Here is a 20,470-nt window from a genome sequence, read left to right on the forward strand (position 1 = left end):
TGCTCTTGCATTTCACCAGGGAATGGGTCTTTTTTTTTTTTACTTATAAGAGTTAAAGTACAGTATTTAAACTGACCCGTGGATAAGTTGACCCAGGTTTTTGGGGTCAATTTTTTGACTAACATTTCTAGACTTATATGAGTATATACAGTAATTGTTTATATTGTTAGCTACATAGGAGAGGGATAAGAAATCCTTTTAGCAAATTGAGTTGATGCATAATCAGACATTGGTGAGACTGTCCTCTGATACACACAAGACCCTAGCATTGGCACTTCCCAGCATTGGTCCAAAGACATACAGCTAGCTCTGCTATGTAGTGATGTAATATGAGCCCTTGACTAGATACAGAATCATCCAGTTCTAATTTCTGCAGATATAAGTCCACTTGCAAAAACATTAAGTCCCAAATAGGATTCTGGCCAATGATTGCACCTACTCTGAATACAGCTCCAAAATGGATTCATGAACATAAAAAGGGGGACAAAAGGTACAGTGGATAGTGTCTCAGACAGTTCACAGAAACTGTAAATGATATTTTCTGGATTTTAAAGCCAGAAATAGATGAACCTAGTTTTGTTTTGTATGACCAACCACTTTCAATGGAGGCGGGGGAGGGGGGACAAAAAACGTTAAGCATCTCAGAAGGGACATTTGTTCCCAGATACATATTTTAGTGGAACAAAGGTAGGGAAAATGTAGCCCATACACCATATGAAGCTTCAAGGTTCCTAGGGGCTTCGAGATCCCCAGATTAGTAAGGAAAACCATGATTTCCAAGGTTTCAGGGGATGACGTTTGTCTGATGAGGTACTGAAAGCCAGCCTCTTCTTTTTTAAGAACAAGACAACAGTTCCAAATTAGCAGTACCCAGACAGTATGTTTCCAGGCACCCATCCTTCTTTTAAATTGTCATGTAGTTGTGTTTGGGTTACCTCGCATTTCATTTTAGGGCTTTGGGGATTAAAACAAGCTGCTGGGGCACTATTCATTCCAGCTAACATTTCTAGCTGGAGGCTTCCAGAGGTGCAATTCTTTATTTTTCCATGTAAAAAAATTTTTTTTTCAGTGAAGGGGCTTCTGGAACTCTACCATGGGATGGGGTTCACCAAAGATTTAGACATATATCTGCTTGTGTATTCTTGCGTGGCACAGGCCCTTGTGAGCTCTCCAAACAGTATGATTATATGACTTAACAATGCTAGTTATTTTAAAGGGTCTGCACAGGTGAACTTTGACTCCTTTGTGCTGTTTACCAGTTGGACAAAATGGCTTTCATTTCAATTTTGTGTAGTAACAACAACAACAATAATAATAAGGCAGGGGACAACAACAATTAACAAATAACTAGAGATATTTCAAAGCATTTTGGGAAACAATGTCACATGCTTAAAACAAAGTCCATATGACCAAACTATATGGCCTGTCAAAACCAGGGACCTACCATGTCCTACCGATCTTGTTCTAAGTTTAATATGGACCTTAAAACTAATCTGAAGATAGGTTTCATTAATAATGAAAAATAAAGCAACATAAAATTTACTTAGCTTGTATCTAGCACCTAGTGATTTATATTAAGCTGTTTTAAAGCTATGAGATGTTTATGCATCTCCTTTTGATTATATGGATCAAGCAAACTTTGTAAAAGTGGTTTCTAGTAGTATGTATACAAGTTTCTATGCTTCAATTTAGATCAATTTTGTCAATTTATGTTACTTTATTTTGATTCTACAGATGGTTTTCTTGGTTTTTACTCTGGTTTTATTCTGTTCCTATTTTGAACTTTTAAGGTATTCACATTCCTATTATGTTTTTTGGATTGTGATGTGAATTGTCTAGAGTATTTTGTTTATGAAATGGTGTTAATCTGTGAATAAAAAAAGATAAACTGATACAGTGGTGTAAATGCAAGAGATCAAGAACTAGAAAGCACTTTGCACACTAAAATAGTGTAAAAAACTATAAATAATAAAGGTATATATAATCATTTTTGAGAATGTGAGGGCTTTTGGGGACAACACAGCTGTTGGAGTTTTTCATTTTGATTTCCAGTGCACTATATTACAAACAGAGAGTGAGCAGAATGCTATGCTTCCCAAAGCGTTTTCCTTGATTAAAATTGTAGCCCATGGGCCATGAAAATATAGAGAGGCCCCTGCTTGCAAAATTATTTGTGTCTGCTGTCTTTTCATATATAAATTTTAAAAAGGCAAAATATGGGAAGGTGTGCAGTGATTCATAAGAAGCTGCCTTTCATGAATTTACTGTCAGAGCTAGAATGAAACTGTTATACTCCAATGAACTTCAGCATTACAGAGTACCTTCATATTGTCTGTTTCTGTTTGGTTTTCCTCCTTGTATTCTCATTACAATCAAAGAGATCGGCACAACACCAGAACCTCTAACAAGCTAGCCTTCCCAATGGGGAAGCTACACTAATGGAGGGAAGCAGCGCATGGCAAAAAAAAAAAAAAAAAAAAAAAAAAAGGCAAAACGGAATGAGTCTAGACTAAAAAGAAGGAAATGACACACAGAGAAGATAAAATATAGAGTGACAGTATTCCAAAGGAAAAGCTGAAGGGGAAAATGTGTTGACTTGATGTGAAAACAAGCTCTTGAGCAGAATTCTAGACTTGTGTAACTCCACTTCTCTTTTGTAGTCAAGAGAGTACTAGTGAGAGTACTAGTCACTGCTGTGCTGGATGGTGGCTTTCATTTCATTGGGACAACTGATCTCTTCTGGGTTTTTGCCTGAATTTTCAAGTTATCTAAGGTGCTGAACCTGAGTTCCTTTAGAGTAAAACCCAGAGCAGCTGCCCCACCTCACTGACATCAGAGCCACCCCCTGCCACTGCTCTTGGACTTTTGTGGAAGACATTTGCACTGAACAGCATCTTTTTCAAAGCCATAAGATGTTTTCCCATCAAACCTACACTGAAAATAAGAATATAAGGAGATCAATCATGGGTCATACCAAGGGCTTGTTTGGCTGTTGGTTCTCACAGCTGCCAACCTTTCCCTCTATCTCTTCTGGCCAACAAGAATCACAGGATGATTAGCCATTATCAAGCTCTTGGCTGTTTCTACCAGAGTGCCCCTATCTCATCTACAGGCCTTTTAAAGAAAAGGCTGTTAAAAGAAACTATGGGGAGAGAAACATGGTTTCTGTAGTTCGGCTGAGGCCATTCCATTTAGTAAAGGGAAGGGAGAAATAACTAGTTAAGAATAAAATAATAGTTCTGATGTATTTGGTATAGTGTGCTTGTGTATGTTGAGCTAGATTATCCCAGATTAAATATCTGGATGTGAGATGGTTGCCAAATAAATTTGTTGGCTTTTTGAAAATTCCTATTACTGGCAGTAGGAACATCAACAGTTTAATATATTCAGATGACCCCTTATTAATGGAAAATAACAAAGACCTGGTATAACTATTGAAGAAAGTCAAAGAAAGTTGAAAGGCAGATTTACAGTGGAACAATAAGAAAACAAAACTAATAGTTTGTCCATACTTTGGTCAGTCATTAATCAACATGGAGACTGTAGTCAAGAAAGCGCAGCTATGGAGGAACTAGACAGGATCCTCAAGTATAAAGATACTGTATCTCATTAAATACCAAACTCAGCCTCAACTGTGCCATAGTATTGCTGATTTTTATGTACAGTTGTGAAATCTGGACAGTGAAAAAAGCTGACAGGAAGAAGATCAACTCATTTGAAATGTGGTGCTCTATGGATAAAAGTTTTATATATACTATCGGCTGTCAAAACAACAAATAAATGGCAAATCAAGCTTGAACTCTAACAGAAGCTTAGATACTTCATGGGAAAACATAAAGAAAAAATAGGAAACAGTAGAAAAAGAGAAGTTCCATCTTACAGGTGATTGACTCTATCAAGGAAGCTAAGGCCTGAATTTGTAAGACCTGATGATGACAAGAGCTTTTGAAGATCTGCTAGTCATAGACTTGCTATGTCAAAGCTGACTATTGGGCTGACTATTGATGTGTTTAATTCACTTGTCAGATATTGTCTGAGCTTTTGTCTGACTGATTTTTTGGAAGTTTTTCATTAATTGCTGTTGAAAAATTATTGTTGAAATATCTGTTTTTGATACTACCACTGAAATATATTGACTATGTACATGTGAGTTGCCTTAAACACATTTTGCTTTATGAATAAACAGCATATAAAATAAAAAGCTTTAATCTCATCTACGTTTAGTGTAGTGGGACAGCTGAAATGTACTTTTATGCCTTTTCAGTATATCTCTACTCAGAAATAAGCTATTATTATCATGAGACTTATTTCATGTAAACAAATATGGAATTTCAGCCATAAATTTGTGAATTATTTAGTTTTCAACATTTTTTTTACCTCAAGAGACAACTTCTAGTATATTTGCATTAGAAGTTGACTACGGACAACATTAATTGCCTAATGTTTGTACCATCATCCACTATCAATCTGTAGAATTGGTGGTTTTTTTTTTCATTTTTAAAGAAACATTTCTGGTTTTTTTGTAAAAACATAAGCAGTTTGAATGTACGGATGGATAAAAATTCATATGACAGCTCATCTGAGGCACAGTGGAGAAAATATTAGGATTAATGCTTAAATTAATATTCATATTGATAGCATGTAAATTATGAAAAGAACAAAATCAGAAGGGTGTTGTACATGCCACTGCTGCCAAACAGGCTACAGATGCCACATATAAATGGCAGAACTGAATGCAAATGACAGGGCATGTCATGCAACCTGTTTATTATCCAGAGATAATCACTTTTTAGCTGTCTCTGACTAGAAGAGAACTCCTCCTTCTGCTCTTTTGCCCAGTGCTTCTTCATATTTTGACAATTAGAAAAAGCAAGGCACTTTTAGAAATTGCAGAATTCACCTCCAACACAGGATGAAAACCAGATATTAAAAGATCAGTACACTCTGAATGCACCCCCTACATCCACAATAAACTGGGGAAGAAGATTCTCCCAGAGATGTTGTCTCCAGGAGAGATGGGAAACCTCACTGTCCCCATATCATGAGGACAGCTGCCTTCCTTAAACCACATTTTATCCTATAATTACACAGCACCTGTTTGTTCTTTCCTACCATGTGATCTGAACAACCTGAGCAAATGGGCCAGGAAGTATCTGGAGACGGAGTTAGACCAGCAAGGGCACCTTTCAGTTGACTTCAAGCTATCCAATTTTATGCGCTCATTCCTGCCAATGTGCCATCTGGCTTCTTAATCCCAACCACCGCCCAACAAAATTCTAGTACATGTATTTAAAACCCACTAACACATTAGGTATAATTAACACAAAAAAATAATGTTTATGCATTATAGTCTTGGATTTAATGAAGTGCTAATGCTCAATGCAGTCAGTGGAAACTCATGAGGGAGCCAAAGGATGTGTGACTGATGACTGACTCTAAGCACCCACTGTTTACACACCTTGTACATGCTCTTTTACCTGAATGGTTGCAGAGGGACGGTTCCACAAGTCTGCCGGTCTTATCATAGCAGGCAAGGGCTTGGAAGCGGACACCTTCTCCGCACTCTTTGGCATGTCCGTGAAATCTCCGTTCTAACTGTAGTTCCATTTTTCCTACAGCAATGATGCATTCTGACCAATTTCCATGGGGCCGGGTGGTAAAGACTGTGCAGGGGCAGGGTTCAGTTTCAACTTGAGGATATACTTCTGTATTCTGACACTTGTCTCGCTTTCTGCTTCTTCCTGTTCCAACCAGGAAAATATGTTAGCATAACATCTGCTGCTTTTGATAACAGTACGCCATATTATTTATACTCGAAAGGGTTTAATACAGTTAGAACCAACACAATCTGAAATGTAAATACAGAGGAGCTGGTTCAAAGACATCTGTTAGTTCATGCCAGTGCTACGGAGGGCCAAGACATTGTCACTGTCTCCAGGGCAACCAGGGAGCCTGAAGGAACTTGAGGGGGAAAATGTTTTCAATAAAACAGAAAACAAGAGAAAGAGAGCAACTGACTACTTTGTTGTGGAAGGAGGGAAGCGGTGTGTGTGTGTGTGATCTGTTCATTCCTCCATAATTACTTGAAGAAAATTATTTTATTATCTTTTTTCCCCACTCTTAGACTTGCAGTCAACGGTTGCTTGGGGAAACCTACAAATGGAGAGAGAGTAAGCTCCGGCTCTTTCTTTGAAGCTGTTTTTCAAATTAGTTGAATATGCACAAAACACAAAGACTCTGAGCTCATCCTCAGTAATTATTGCATTTCAACAGTACAGCTTCACTTTTAAAAAAATATCTTTCCAAAAGGGATTAACTGTATAAGCCTCTTCCACATGACACCTCCTCAGTTTTGTGACAGGCGTCTTTGTTTACCATGTCATGGATGGATTCACTTGCAGTTACCTAAATGGCAACCAGCTCAAAACTGTTTACTGTTGAAGTTGTTATTAGGACATGTTGCAATGGAGGTGTTAGCACAACTTGGAGTTCTGGCAACGCGTCACAGTGATGCACAAAGATGTTTCATGGTAGAGGGATCATTCTACCAGGAAACTAGAGAGGCCCTTGGCCTGTGGGATTATATATTGGTCAGGACATCTGGACAGGGAACTCAAAGCTGAAGGCTAGAACAGGGTAAAACCAAACAACCATACATGCGCATCAGCAATATCTTTCCCACTTGGATAAATATATCTGGAGCCCCAAAACCAGGACAGCACAAGTAAAATTATGCCACTAACATCATTTTGACCAAGACACCAACCCAAAGATCATTTTCTTGACAACCCTGCTATGATACTTCCAAGATTCTCTTGCATAACTTTCCAGTTCCACTTATATACTGTACTTTCAAACAAATTGAAACCCTGATAAATGGCTTCAGTGCCTTGTCCTTCATTCTCATTCCACCACAGATTTCTCACTTATTCAACCATACTATCATATGCAAACACAGCCAGAATTCTCTTGGTCACATAACTACCAAGAATGGTATTCCAGGTGCATTTCACATGGCACAATTATATATGATTCTACTTTACTTGCCATGGCTGCCTCTTACGGATCCCTGGAGTTTGCAGTTTATGGCAGGGAGGAATCTCCATGGCTGTGCAAGGCTACCCGAGAGTGCCAGGCTTGGGTCTGCTTCTCCCAACTCAAAAAGCCTCTGATTAATTTGAGAAGTAACTGGGTGAACTGGTACACAGACACCCAGTTAGTAGTCACTATCACTCTGGATTTCTATATAAGTTAGCAAGTGGAGCTTTCAGTTCAAGCCCTCCAAGTCATTTCCAACATATGGTGACCTTGTCATGGTTTTTTGGGGGGGCTGAAAGTATGTGACTCTCACAATGTCAGTGGGTTTCCATGGCTGAGTGAGTAATTGAACCCTGATCTCCAGAGTCATAGTCCAATGTTCAAATCACCACACCATGCTGGCCCCATGCTTTAAGCAATATCAGCATCATCAAAAGATCTCAGTCCTAGTCAAATTTGGGAGCTCAGCATGTTTGAGCCTGGTTAGTGTTCCAATAAGACACCACAAGGGAACATCAAGGATCTCCAGGTGGAACTGGTGGAAGGCAATCTGGCTGGAACCCTGGAGAATTGTTGGCAGCCAGAACTGACAATACTGGGCTATAAGGTAATATCCTATATGCCTATGAATTGCCTAACTGGATAAGCATATTTTGCTTCCTTTCCTTCTTTTTCAAGAATACCTATCCATTGCAAAAGTGAGTTTGTCCTGAGAAGGCAACTCTTTCTTTTATCCCACTGTAACCAAGAATCAGTGGCCAATTTTCACTCAATGGGAACAATTAAGTACGCTCACAAAGCACTTGTCAAGTATTATGCAGAAACAGGAAATTTGTTCTTAAGCCTATCACCTGTTTCCTTCACAGATACTGAGACTGAAATGAACAGAGTTTGGCTGTACTGTATAAAAAGAATATTCACTTGCTTTTCAAAATGCTTTTTCAGGTAGCACAGTAACATTCCCAGAGTTGGTGTTTTAAAAGATTATCAAAAATTACTTTTCTCAACACCCAGCAGTCTTGCAGAAGTTTTCTATTACATTTCAATAGAAATGGCTTTTCAGCATTAACAAAAGTGTAAATTGGAGAGAAAAGAAATCCCCCAAATGGTGCAGTAAAAATCTATTTGCCCTTCACACAAATCATTCAGTTTCAATACCAGCACTGTACATATTTGGCCAAGTTCATAATTAAATAAGATAAATATGACTTTCTTGAGCCTAAAGCTTAACCCCCTTTCTGAACACTGGTTGCATATTACAGGTTACAAAGTAGAGAAATCTCAAATTAGCTTTTAAAAGGCATATTCTTGGGGATATTTCTTTGATGAATTTAGTACAGTATTATTCATATACAGCCCACACAGGGATTTAAGTACAAAATAAAATATGCCATTAAAATACAAGGTGGGATGGAAGCAAATCTTTGTGTATATTTAACATTACTTTGTACCCAACACAGGATGATTTTTTTACTAAATATCCTAAAACTGACACCTTTTTTTAAATGAAAGCATCATGTTTATTCCAATGGGCATGATGTCTATTTTCAGAATCAACTAAAACACTTCTCAGAGCCTGATCATTCATATAAAGCAATGCCTTCCTGAGTATCAAAAATCATTGAGTTGTATCTAATGGTGTCCATCTGTCAACAGAATAGGCATCCCTTGTGGAACTGATTACCTCTCATGTTGTATCCCCCTGTGTCTGCTCCAGAGGACTGGGGGAATTTACTAGAGCAGATTGGGTGTGGCTCTAAGGAGGAAGAGAGAGGTCCTGCTGTAAGATCACACAATATTGGTGAGAAACAGCAATTACTATCATTGCGTTCTGTGTTTGACAAGGGAGTTGAAGATGTAATGTTCTGTTCTAACTGAACTGATAATGGGAGAAGAAATTTCTTATAAGTTAAAGAGTAAATAAGCCCAACTGACATTATTATGAGAATACCATGATCACTGCTTCCTTTATGTTGGCTCCTACATCACTCCAATGAAATCTGAATGAAAGATAATAAAATCTAAATAAAGACATGGGAAGTTGCCAAGTCAGTTCAGCAACTCTGTGGGAGCTGGCAGATATGCATAGCAATTTCCCACATACGTATGATAGGAGCATGTCGTTTCATCTTAATTATTTTCTGCCTCAAGCCTCATACAAAACACAAGCAAAGCTAGGCAAATAATCTGATGGGGATTAATCCAATCCCCTATCTGGGTTGCAGATTCCACAGGAGCCATAGACCATCCAATATAATTCCTCACTAAATTAGAAAACTTGCCAGGTTGCTTTGTTTCAATGAGCCACAGGCTTTGTGGGCCTTTTCACAGTCCTAGCTGTATATATATATTTTAAAAAAGTTGTAAACAGTTTTGAATCTCAATTGTAGGGGAAAGGCAATGAAAAAGAAAATAGTAAAACATGTATTAGGAAATGTTTCACAGTCTTCATGACTGTCTCTGACCTTCCCTATTATGAGTTCCCAAGAGTAAAAAGGTTGAACTTCTCATTCCATGCAGTGTACTACTTTCACATTGTGGATACTAGTTATGTCCACCAATATAATCTGCTCTAGTGAAAAGTCTGTTGTATGTTCTGTTCAATATCTAACCTGAGTTTTTGACTTGAGAAGTAAGTGTGGTGGCCTTGCAGCTCCAAGGATTCTTAAATGAAACAGATTATCTAGATTCATTTCAACTTGACTTCAGGTGTTGCTATGGGTAATAGACAGCTTTAATCACCTTATTGAATGACCTGTGCTGTGAACTGGACATTGACCAGAATATCCTTCTTGGCTACCTCTTTGGGATGAAATCTAGGGCATTGCCCTTCAATAATTCCATCCTTTCCTAAAAAGCATACTCAGAAGATACTTAAGGATGCCTGTTCGACATACAGGCTATTAGCCTTTAATTTCCCACAGGGTTTAGGTTTTTTTTTAACACATATGAAAAGCTTTTGGAATAGTTTGCCTGGAGTTTGGGGTTTTACTGTCACCCAGATACAATAACACACAGCCCTGTCTCTTCTTTCCATTCAATTTCAGGGAAGCTGAATTAAACCAGTGCTTGTTATCCGTAATGGACTGGATCAGGGTAAACAAATTAAAGCTTTATCTAGAGAAGACAGAGATGCTACTAGTCAATTGAAAGGTCAGGGAATAGGGATAAATCCTGGGCTGGATGTAGTTACACTCACCTTGAAATATTAGGTTCACAGTTTGGGAGTACTCCTTAACTGAACTCTGACACTAGATTCTTGGGTTATAACAATAGCCAGGAGACATTTGCACAGTTAAAGCTAAAATGCCAGCTGCACCCATTCCTGGAGATGTCAGATTTTGCTATGATAATGCATGCCTTGACCTCATTTGGATTACTATAATGCATTCAATGTGGGGCTGCCTTTGGACACTGTCTAGAAATTTCCATGGGTCAAAATTGCAACAGCCAGACTGGTGACCAGTGGTTGTTATGGGAAACATATAATTAATCTGTTGAAAGAGCTTCACTACCTACTTGCTGGTTTACAAATATAGTTCAAAAGTGCTGATTATAACCTATAAGCATCTATGAGATTTAGGTCAAGATTATCTGAAAGATCATGTCTCACTATATGAGCCTCTCCAAGTCTTTGAAGGAGTGCTTCTCTCCATCCCGAACTCATTTGATGATGGCTGCTGCCACATTGTAGAAATAAAGCAGTTTGACACCACATTAATTCCCATGGCTCAATGCTATCAAACTCTGGGATTTGGGTTTTTTTTATGGGACATCAGAACTTGCTGACAAGTAAAGGTAAACATCAAAAGGCGAAACTACAAAATCCAGAATTCCATAGCATTGAGCTATGGAAGTTAAAGTGGTGTCAAACTGCTTTATTTTGGCAGTGTGGCAGCAGCTGAAGACATGGAGAGAACCTTCCCAGTGGCTGCTGCCAGTTTGTAGAATCATAGAATCGTAGAGTTGGAAGAGACCGCAAGGGCCATCTAGTCCAACCCCCTGCCATGCAGGAACTCGCAATCAAAGCATCCCTGACAGATGGCCATCCAGCCTCTGTTTGAAGACCTCCAAGGAAGGAGACTCCACTACACTCCGAGGGAGTTTGTTCCACTGTTGAACAGCCCTTACTGTCAGGAAGTTCCTCCTAATGTTGAGGTGGAATCTCTTTTCCTGCAGTTTGCATCCATTGTTCCGCATTCTAGTCTCTGGAGCAGCAGAAAACAAGCTTGCTCCCTCCTCAATATGACATCCCTTCAAATATTTAAACAGGGCTATCATATCACCGCTTAACCTTCTCTTCTCCAGGCTAAGCATCCCTAGCTCCCTAAGTCGTTCCGCATAGGACATGGTTTCCAGACCCTTCACTGTTTTTGTCGCCCTCCTTTGGACAGGCTCCAGTTTCTCAATGTCCTTTCTGAATTGTGGTGCCCAGAACTGGACACAATATTCCAGGTGGGGCCTGACCAGAGCAGAATAGAGTGGTACTATTACTTCCCTTGATCTAGACACTATACTTTTATTGATGCAGCCTAAAATCGCATTGGCCTTGTTAGCTGCCGCATTGCACTCTTGACTCATGTTCAACTTGTGGTGTACTTGGACTCCTAGATCCCTTTCACACGTAGTTTCATTCAGCCAGGTGTCCCCCATCCTATATCTGTGCACTTCATTTTTCCGCCCTAAGTGCAGTACCTTACATTTCTCTGTGTTGAATTTCATTTTGTTAGCTTTGGCCCAGTTTTCTAGTCTGTCCAGGTCATTTTGAATCTTAATCCTGTCCTCTGGGGTATTAGCTACTCCTCCTAATTTGGTGTCATCTGCAAATTTGATAAGTATTCCCCCAATTTTATACTCCAAGTCATTGATAAAGATGTTGAATAGCACTGGTCACTTCTCTCAAGGATGAAAATGAGCCATTGTTGAACATCCTTTGGCTTTGGTTGGTCAACCAATTACAAATCCATGTAACAGTTACCTTGTCTATCCCACATTTTACAAGCTTGTTTGCAAGAATGTCATGGGAAACTTTGTCAAAGGCCTTACTGAAATCAAGATATACTATATCCACAGCATTCCCTTCATCTACCAAGCTGGTAATTTTATCAAAGAAAGAGATTAGGTTTGTCTGGCATGACTTCTTTCTCTGAAACCTGTGTTGTCTTTTTGTGATTATGGCATTGCCTTCTAGATGTTCACAGATTCTCTGTTTAATGATCTGCTATAGAATCTTTGCTGGTATAGATGTCAGACTAACTGGATGATAATTGTTGGGAATCCTCTTTTTCCCCCTTTTTGAAGATGGGAACAATGTTTGCCCTCCTTCAGTCTGCTGGGACTTCTCCTGTTCTCCAGGAGTTCTCAAAGATTATTGCCAATGGTTATGATATCCAGTTCTTTTAATACCTTTGGATGTAGCTCATCTGGTCCTGGAGACTTATATTCGTTTAGGTTAAACAGGTATTCCTGTACTATGTTTTTACTTATTCTGTCCTGAAATTCCCCTATTCTGTCCTCTGCTCCATTATCTTCAGGTTGAGCACCCTTTGCCTTTTCTGAGAAGACTGAAGCAAAAAAGGTGTTGAGTAATTCTGCCTTTTCTCTGTCCCTTGTTAGCATTTTGCCAACTTCTAGAACCCCTTCCCATGGGAGTCATGGCTCAGTTGGCTCCTCCTTTGCTCTTTTTTTTGTTAGCAGACACAGGACTTTTTATTTAGACATGATTTCAGCATTTATTGGTAGTGACAGAAGTATATTTTAATTAGTGTGCTGTGTTTTTATTTTATTTTTACTTCCCCTTGAATACGTTTTCAATGGTTTTGAATGTTTTAATCGGATTACCTGTTCAATGCTTTTAAAACTTTTGTATTATATACAGTGGGTCCTTGTTATCTGCTGGGGTTTGGTTCCAGCGCCCCCCGTGAATAACAAAATCCGTGAATGCTCAAGTCCCATTAAATACAATGGCGTATCAAAATGGCACCTCTTATATAAAATGGGAAAATAAAGATTTGATACTTGAAATTTTTACTTTTTTGGGATATTTTCAAACTGTGGATGCTTGAATCTGTGTAAAAAAAAAATCCGTGGATAAGGAGGGCCAACTGTATGGTTTTAGTTATACTTTAACTCATATTGTAATCCACTTTGGGTCCCATATATGGGACAGGCTGGATATAAATTAATAAATAAGCACTGAATATATCTATAGAAGTTCAGGAAGTCTTGTAAAGATGGACACCCCTTAGCCCACTGGACAACTGCATATTTTGCATGCAAAGGTCCTGTGGTTCAAGGAGGGCTGGAGAATCCTGCTTGAGCCACAGTCAAACAAATTTTATTTATCTAGACCAATGTCTCAGACTCTGTAGGAGGCAGCTTCCTAAGTTTCTCAGATTCTTTACATTGTGTATTACCTGTTTTATTTAATTTTCTTCAAGTCTGGTAAGGAAAGTGCACATGGGATTATTTTAACTTTAGGGAATGGGCATACATCTGAAGCATCTCTTAAAATTGTCCTGGCTAAGGAATAAGTAGGCATGGCAGACATAGGGCTCAATTTGTCTTCTGCAAGGCCCCAACTCTTCTGGGTTTACTGGTGGACAACACTTTGATAACACTGATCCTTTCATCATCTGACTAGGTGTATAATGGTACATTGGCAACATATTTAGAGGTTCATTACTTCTTCGTTTAGGAAGAGATATAGCCCCTATTTCATATATCTTGTTGTTGCTCCTTGCTTTATCTCAAGGGTAAATCAAGTCTGTCATCACTTCTACAATATTTCACATATCATGTTTTACTCCCTGCTTTGTTGCAAGGGTAGATAAAGTTTGTCATCAATTCTATGAATGAAATAAGTACTGATAAGCAGATTAAAAGAAGAAAACAATAAAGAGACAAGGTCCACATGCTCTACAATGGTCAACTGTTTATCTCCTTTAAGATAACCCAACATGTTTTGGCCTGTATGAGAAAAGGCTCTTCTTCAGGGGCCTTCAATCGAACACTGGAGTTATAAACACTCTCCATAATACAGGACAATTAAGTCATACGGGTTGAAATGTGTTGAGCTATTTTTAAAAGAACAAACAGTTGAACATTTTAGAGCGCATAGAACTTGCCTCCTTACCAATTCTACAAGGCAGGTTTAGCAAAACAAGAGACTAGCCTCTTTATCCCCTGGCAGATGACCAAGTTAGATGTTGCCAATAGAAATTCATCCTCAGAGGATGGTGGTGGTGCTAGATAGACCAATGAAAAGGAGCTGGACATCTCTCTGCAGCTGGTTTTCTGCTCAGATTATTTCTCCAAAGCTGTGAACTCATCTTTGCCTAGATTCCAAGTACTTAAGAAAATAGATTTTTTCACCATGACTCACAGAATCCTCTCACTAGCCTGCCCTCATGTTAAGCAGGCAATTCTGGGAATTGTAATCCAAAAAGTAACTTTTCCAAGCTCTGTTCTAGGATGAGATGAAGAAGGTTGGAGAGGGGGACCTTGAGAGGAAAAAATAGCTAGTGAGGGAATATCTTTCTTCTTCTTTGTGCTCCCTCTGGTGCTGATGCTAATTTACACATATATAAAAAGTGTTGGGAGAAAGTTATGCATATTTAGTTTGGCCTTGATCTGGTTCTTTAACTTTATTTTTGTATTCAGTATCTGTATTCTTAAACTTCTTACCGTATCTACTACAACCCTCTATGCTAGATCAAACCCAAGGGAGTAAGTATAAATTATACAAGAAATATTATGATGTCATGTTTTGCACTCATACCATTTAATATTTTCTATTTCCACTTAAAAGGAGAATGCTTTATTTATTTTGGCATCCCATTAGCCAAGGTGATACATCAAAGCCTTGAACAACAAAGTTGGAGGAAAAAATTAAACATGACAGCTTTAGCAAATATTCCTGGCATGAACAGGGTTCCAGAAATGAATATTAGAACTTCATGGGAGCTGTAACATTTTTCTTTTTTTCGGGATTAGAAGAACATTACACCAATTAAAGGGTATTCTGCTGTTGCAGGAAAAGTATTGTGCACTGCTTTTCAATAGCATCGCTGCTGTTGAAATCAAACTACTTTATTCATGAGCACAGTGCATTAAATAGTAAGACCTACTCTTGCCTAAAAATTATGATTATAATTTTCCATGTTGGTTATTGTTGTTGCTGTTTTGTAAAGAAGCTGTATAAGATAATGATGATGTCTGTGCTCAAAGACCAAGAAGAGTTTTCATTTGTTCTGAAATCAAATGCTATAATTGCAAGTCCAAATTAGCATAGTTCCATTGTATTAATGGAAAACTGGTAAGATAACACTTATTTAGCTCCCACAAATTGAATGCATCTATATTAGTTGGGATGAACAACTGTATGTAGGCCATTCCACCATCTTTATCGTAAAGCAATTATAATGTAGACTGTTTTCCAGTAGGGTAGTGGATTTGACCAGCAGGGTCAAATCAATTTATGCAATAGAATCAAGATAAAGCAGGCATTTAGGGTACTCTGGGAATTCTAGTCTAGGGGAATGGGCTAGAGAATACTACATACTTCACCAAACTACAAATCCCAGGTTTCCATACATAGTCCAGAACAGTTAAAGTTGCATCAGACTGATATAACTCACTATTGCAGATACACCTTTAGTTGGATGGAGGCATTATCAGTCATTTGCATGAACTATGAAACTACTTAAGATGGTTAGAGGATGAGTACAAAATACACTTTTATTTCTTTCTTTTAAAATAATGTTAATAAAAATACTTATCCAAGATGAGGTCCTGAGGTTGAGAAAAGTGTAAGTTGCTTAATGTCATGTGGAAAGTTCATACCTGAGATAGCATTTGAACTGGGAAGCTTCATGTTTCACAGCTCAGTTAAAAATTAACAGTTTTGCTGTTTCATAGATCAATCTCATAACCCATTGTAATACACCAGTTCTCATTGACAGGAGCACGTTGCTGATATAATAGCTTTATGCTACGATGGCTGCCAACACAGAAGGTTCATCATAGCAACACAGCAGTGTTGTTCTTCTCTGACAAGCCATCTGTGAAGTGCTGTCCGATGGATTTCTTCTAAGTGGCCTCCAGACTATTTTCTGTGAGAGGCAGCTATGTTTTAGTACTCTGCCAAGTATATCTCATATTCAAGATGCTACATCTAATTTGACATCAAAATATGAATTCAAGATAGTGGAGGCAAAAACCTTATGTTAAAGGGTGATGGGTTTTTGCTGACTGACACACTGATTATGCATGAAGAGACATCAGTAACTGGCTATAACTAATAAAGATTGAGACAAAGATATTCTGAAAGGTCTTAGAATGGGGACCTGTAAAAGAGCTGTGAGAAAGGGGGGAAACCCAAAGCAAAACTTGGGGGCATCTTTTCTTAACTTGGATTAATCCAGTCCCTTGAATGGATTGTAGATTTTGAAAAGGTAGACTGGCAAAAGCTGAAAAACCAGTATGATGCTAACATGGATAGAAAATGTATGTGTTTTTCTGCTCCTCCTATAGTCCTAAAAATAATGTAACTAGTGGCCATGGTTGGGTCAGCCTGACAGAAAGCAGAGAATTGGAATGTTGCAAATAGCTGATAATGGGCAACTACAAAGATTAATGGAAGGGGAACAGATAAGAGGAGCCAGTATTTGGAAATCACCTGGCACCATTTGACAACCCCTGAAAGTCATAGAAAGTTTCTGAAGGGGAGGAAGGGGATGGTTGTTGTATGTTTTTATGCTTATATGTTTATATATAAGTCTAAGTCTATGGCGATTATCAGAAGGAAGCAAACTCCTATCCTTAAAGCATGCTAATCACATGATCAGGGGGAAGATTATCACACCCCTCACACTTATCCAGTCTTTCTACCATCCAGAAAGAGTAAAGGAACTGTCATTGGGTATTAACAGGAGTTCTTCTGGGACCCCACTGGTCACTTCTCTCCAGGATGAAAAAGAACCATTGTTGAGCACCCTTTGGCTTCGGCCGGTCAACCAATTATAAATCCATGTAACAGTTACCTCATCTAGGCCACATGTCACTAGCTTGTTTGCAAGAATGTCATGGAGAACCTTGTCAAAGGCCTTACTGAAATCAAGATATACTATATCCACAGCATTCCCTTCATCTAAGAAGCTGGTATATATGTATTTTCCCTGGAAGAAGATTAACCATCCATTATGAAGCCAAGCCCTCCCTCCAGTCCATCTGCCTTGGTCCAGGCTTTGGAGGTAGAGAGGAACTGCTGGACCTCTTACCCTTTCCCACCACCACTCCCTTCTCCTTCTGTGTCATGTCTTTTTAGATTGTAAGCCCGAGGGCAAGGAACCATCTAACTAAAAAGATTGTATGTACAGCACTGTGTAAATTTACAGCGCTTCATAAATAAAGGTTAATAATAATAATAATAACAGTACTGGAAAAAAAACATCCAGTTCATGTCCTCCTACAACTCTTCCATGGCTGCCTGCTTGAAAACCTCTTGCAGTGTGTGAGTAAAAGAGACTGAGTAGTGTTGTAAGGAGATTCAGCACTTTCCCCCGCTTGTCTTGTCTCTACTGCCTGGACTCTGAGTCTTTTCTGCCAAAATGTCTTTTCATTCCAAGACACAATGAACAAATGTGCTTGGTATCAAGATTATTTCTTAAGGTATTGGAACAGACATCTGGTGCTATAACGCCTTGGCAATTTACCCTGTTCATCTGATGTTTGTAGTGAAAGTAGTTAGCAATCAAAGTGGACCTAGTTTCAGGAACTGTTTCTGCCACAGTGCTGATGCTGCTTCCTCTACGTGTCAGAGTAAAATGTAACCCTTCTGACATTAGAAGCCATATGGCTCCTTCTGCCACCACCCTGAATTCTTACATTTCTGAAACCAATCTCAAGGCAACAGCCACCCAAACCTCCACTCCAGCTCTTTCAGTGACTTGTTATTAACAACTAAGGGGCAGGAAAGAGTGACCAGGAGCCACCCCCATCTGCCCATCAAATGTCTGCCGATCTGTTTTGGGCCTAAATTTAGCAATTGAAAGAAGAGATGCAGGACACGTTTGACTGATTCCAATGAACTCACACAATCTTTCCCCGTAAGCATTGTGACTAAGGAGAGATGCTGAGATTCTACCCCAGACTGCACATTAGAGCTTTAAGTTAGTCACTAGGCATGCTGACCAAGTGATTGCAGGAGCTATAGTCCAAAAAAGTGTCTTTCCAAACTCTGCTCCTGAACAGCTTGCTGAGCACACATTTCAGTCATTCTGCCTTGGGCGCAATATTGCACTACTTTAACACAAAGGTAAGAACCTTGTATCAACAAAACTCTAAATGCTTTTGACAAATTTGCAAAGCCAATTCCAAAGTCACTTTTAAACAAAAGGATGAAGTATAAATTATAAAATATTGATACTACCTGTAAGGGTTCGTCTTCTGATTCGAGTTGATTCACAGTCTGAAGCACATGCTGTAAATTTAGACCAAGGGGTGAATGTGCAGTCATCTTTGCAAGGAATCAGGCAGTCCTGGACAAGGGAAGGCACAGGCTCTGCCCACTTCAAGCATTCACTCACATCAACTGAATGGTTACTTTCCAAGAGGCATGTAACAACTGTACAAGGCAAAGAAAAACCAAGAAAGCATTTGCAGGAGTTTCAGAAGCATAGGATACATCTGAAAGACAATGACTGTTTCACATCCAAGTGAAAATCTTAAACACAACAAAATACTGAGACCAAAAAAGTTAACGTAGGTAGTATCCAAACAGCACAAAGCGCCGGCCTGATTACATGCTAGGGTTGCCTTGGGCATCCTTTACAGACGTCCCATGGCGTCAAAATGGTGGTGCCCTGTCTACATGGGTGCCGCCATTACGACGTCACAGCCGCACCACAGCCAAACAGCATGGCGCAGGTGTGATGTCCTGGCGCCGCTTCAGGGTGCTTGTGGCACTCTTTCAGTGGCATCGGAAGGAGCTCTGAAATGGACCTCCTTTTGCTGTAGGTATTGCTGGCGCAGCCTTTATATGGCTGCGCCAGTAATACAGAAGAGAAAGGGGCCGAGCAGCCCCTTTCTCTCTTTCCTCACCGCTGTCAGGGTGTCCTTGGGGCATGAAGCCCCAAGGACACCCCTTTCCAGGCCACGGGGAAGCGGCATTTTGCCGCTTTCCCAAGGCCTGGAAAAGCAGTGGATTGGGGTGTCCAGGGCTGCCGCTAAGGCTCCGATCTGTTGGGGAAAGGGGCGGGTGCAGGCTGCCCCAAAGGGGGAGTCTGTATCCTGCCACTGATTCATTAAAATCTGTATATAGATGATTAAAAGCATATTTGTTTCATTTCCCCCCTCAGAACTAAAAATGAATAACCCCCCCTTGAAGAATGAATGCATAAGTTTTCTTCATCCTTCCTACCCTATTTCACGGTGCATGATACAAATCTGCCATTTTTATTGATTATAGGCATTCCACTTTGGACACAGGGGTCCATTACCTAGGCCCACTTCCTTATTCTTAACTTTATAGACTAATGCAATGTGGATATCCAAATGATTTGCAACCAGAAAGATGCTCAAATCTCCTTGTGCATCTCTGGAAAAACTTCCCATGGATTGCCATGCCCATTATTAGGATCAGGTTATACAAACTAATGAAGGACACTTAGGTCTGAATCCTACTGTTAGTCCCAAATAGACCATAAAAATTGAATCAGTTGTATTATTATTATTAAAATGGTGAGCTGACTGACTATATTTGTATATGAAAAATCATCTCCATGGTGTCCACAACAAAGCCAGCTGAAGTTATAGAGAAATCCATTGTACTAGACATACATTTGTTGACTACATTGACTACAGCAAAATAAGATACAGGGAACCTTTCACACCTGCAGGGTTTCATTTCCACCCCCACCCATGGATGGCAGAAAGCACTATCTGTTTTGCCCCATATTACTTCAACGGAAGCAATGTGCATGCAGATTTATCAGTGTGTCCACATGGTTGCACTGCCATTAAATAATATGGGTCATGGCAATCTGCAGGAAGTCGAACCTGTAGATTGCCAGCCCGCTAATACAAAAGGTCCAGTGTATATCAAAGTGCTAAACCTGTTACAAAGACATAAAGGAAGCAAAAAGACAAGACAAGGAGTCAATAAAATGTATTACTGATAATTACTGTTTACAGTTCTTTGTATGAAGAACTTACCTGTCTACATCTTGACACATAGCCCCCTTTTTTTTACTGTTATACAAATTTGAAAAAAAAATTTTTTTAAAAAAAGTGAGCCAATTTTTATGTAAATCCCATCAATTCCATGGGTCTGCTCTTTTTAAAACTACCAAAAAGAATCAGATAAGAAACCATATAAGAAAGATAGCTATATCTAGGAAATACATAATATTTTAAAATACAGATAAGATGT

The 20,470-nt window shown here is 39.1% G+C and overlaps 1 protein-coding gene across 1 annotated transcript in view; it reads right to left on the reverse strand.

Moving 5' to 3' along the window:
• The window catches only part of THSD7B (thrombospondin type 1 domain containing 7B), a 628,673-nt gene that overhangs the window by 171,500 nt on the left and 436,703 nt on the right, over positions 1-20,470 (reverse strand). The window contains exons 13-14 of the mRNA XM_042446231.1: positions 18,470-18,664; positions 5,478-5,741 (exon numbers count right to left, since the gene is read on the reverse strand). Of these exons, the coding sequence (XP_042302165.1) occupies positions 5,478-5,741; positions 18,470-18,664 (459 nt within the window). The remainder of the gene's footprint in view (positions 1-5,477; positions 5,742-18,469; positions 18,665-20,470) is intronic.

Source organism: Sceloporus undulatus, chromosome 1, assembly GCF_019175285.1.
Source record: "Sceloporus undulatus isolate JIND9_A2432 ecotype Alabama chromosome 1, SceUnd_v1.1, whole genome shotgun sequence".
NCBI classification, from domain to species: Eukaryota; Metazoa; Chordata; class Lepidosauria; order Squamata; family Phrynosomatidae; genus Sceloporus; species Sceloporus undulatus.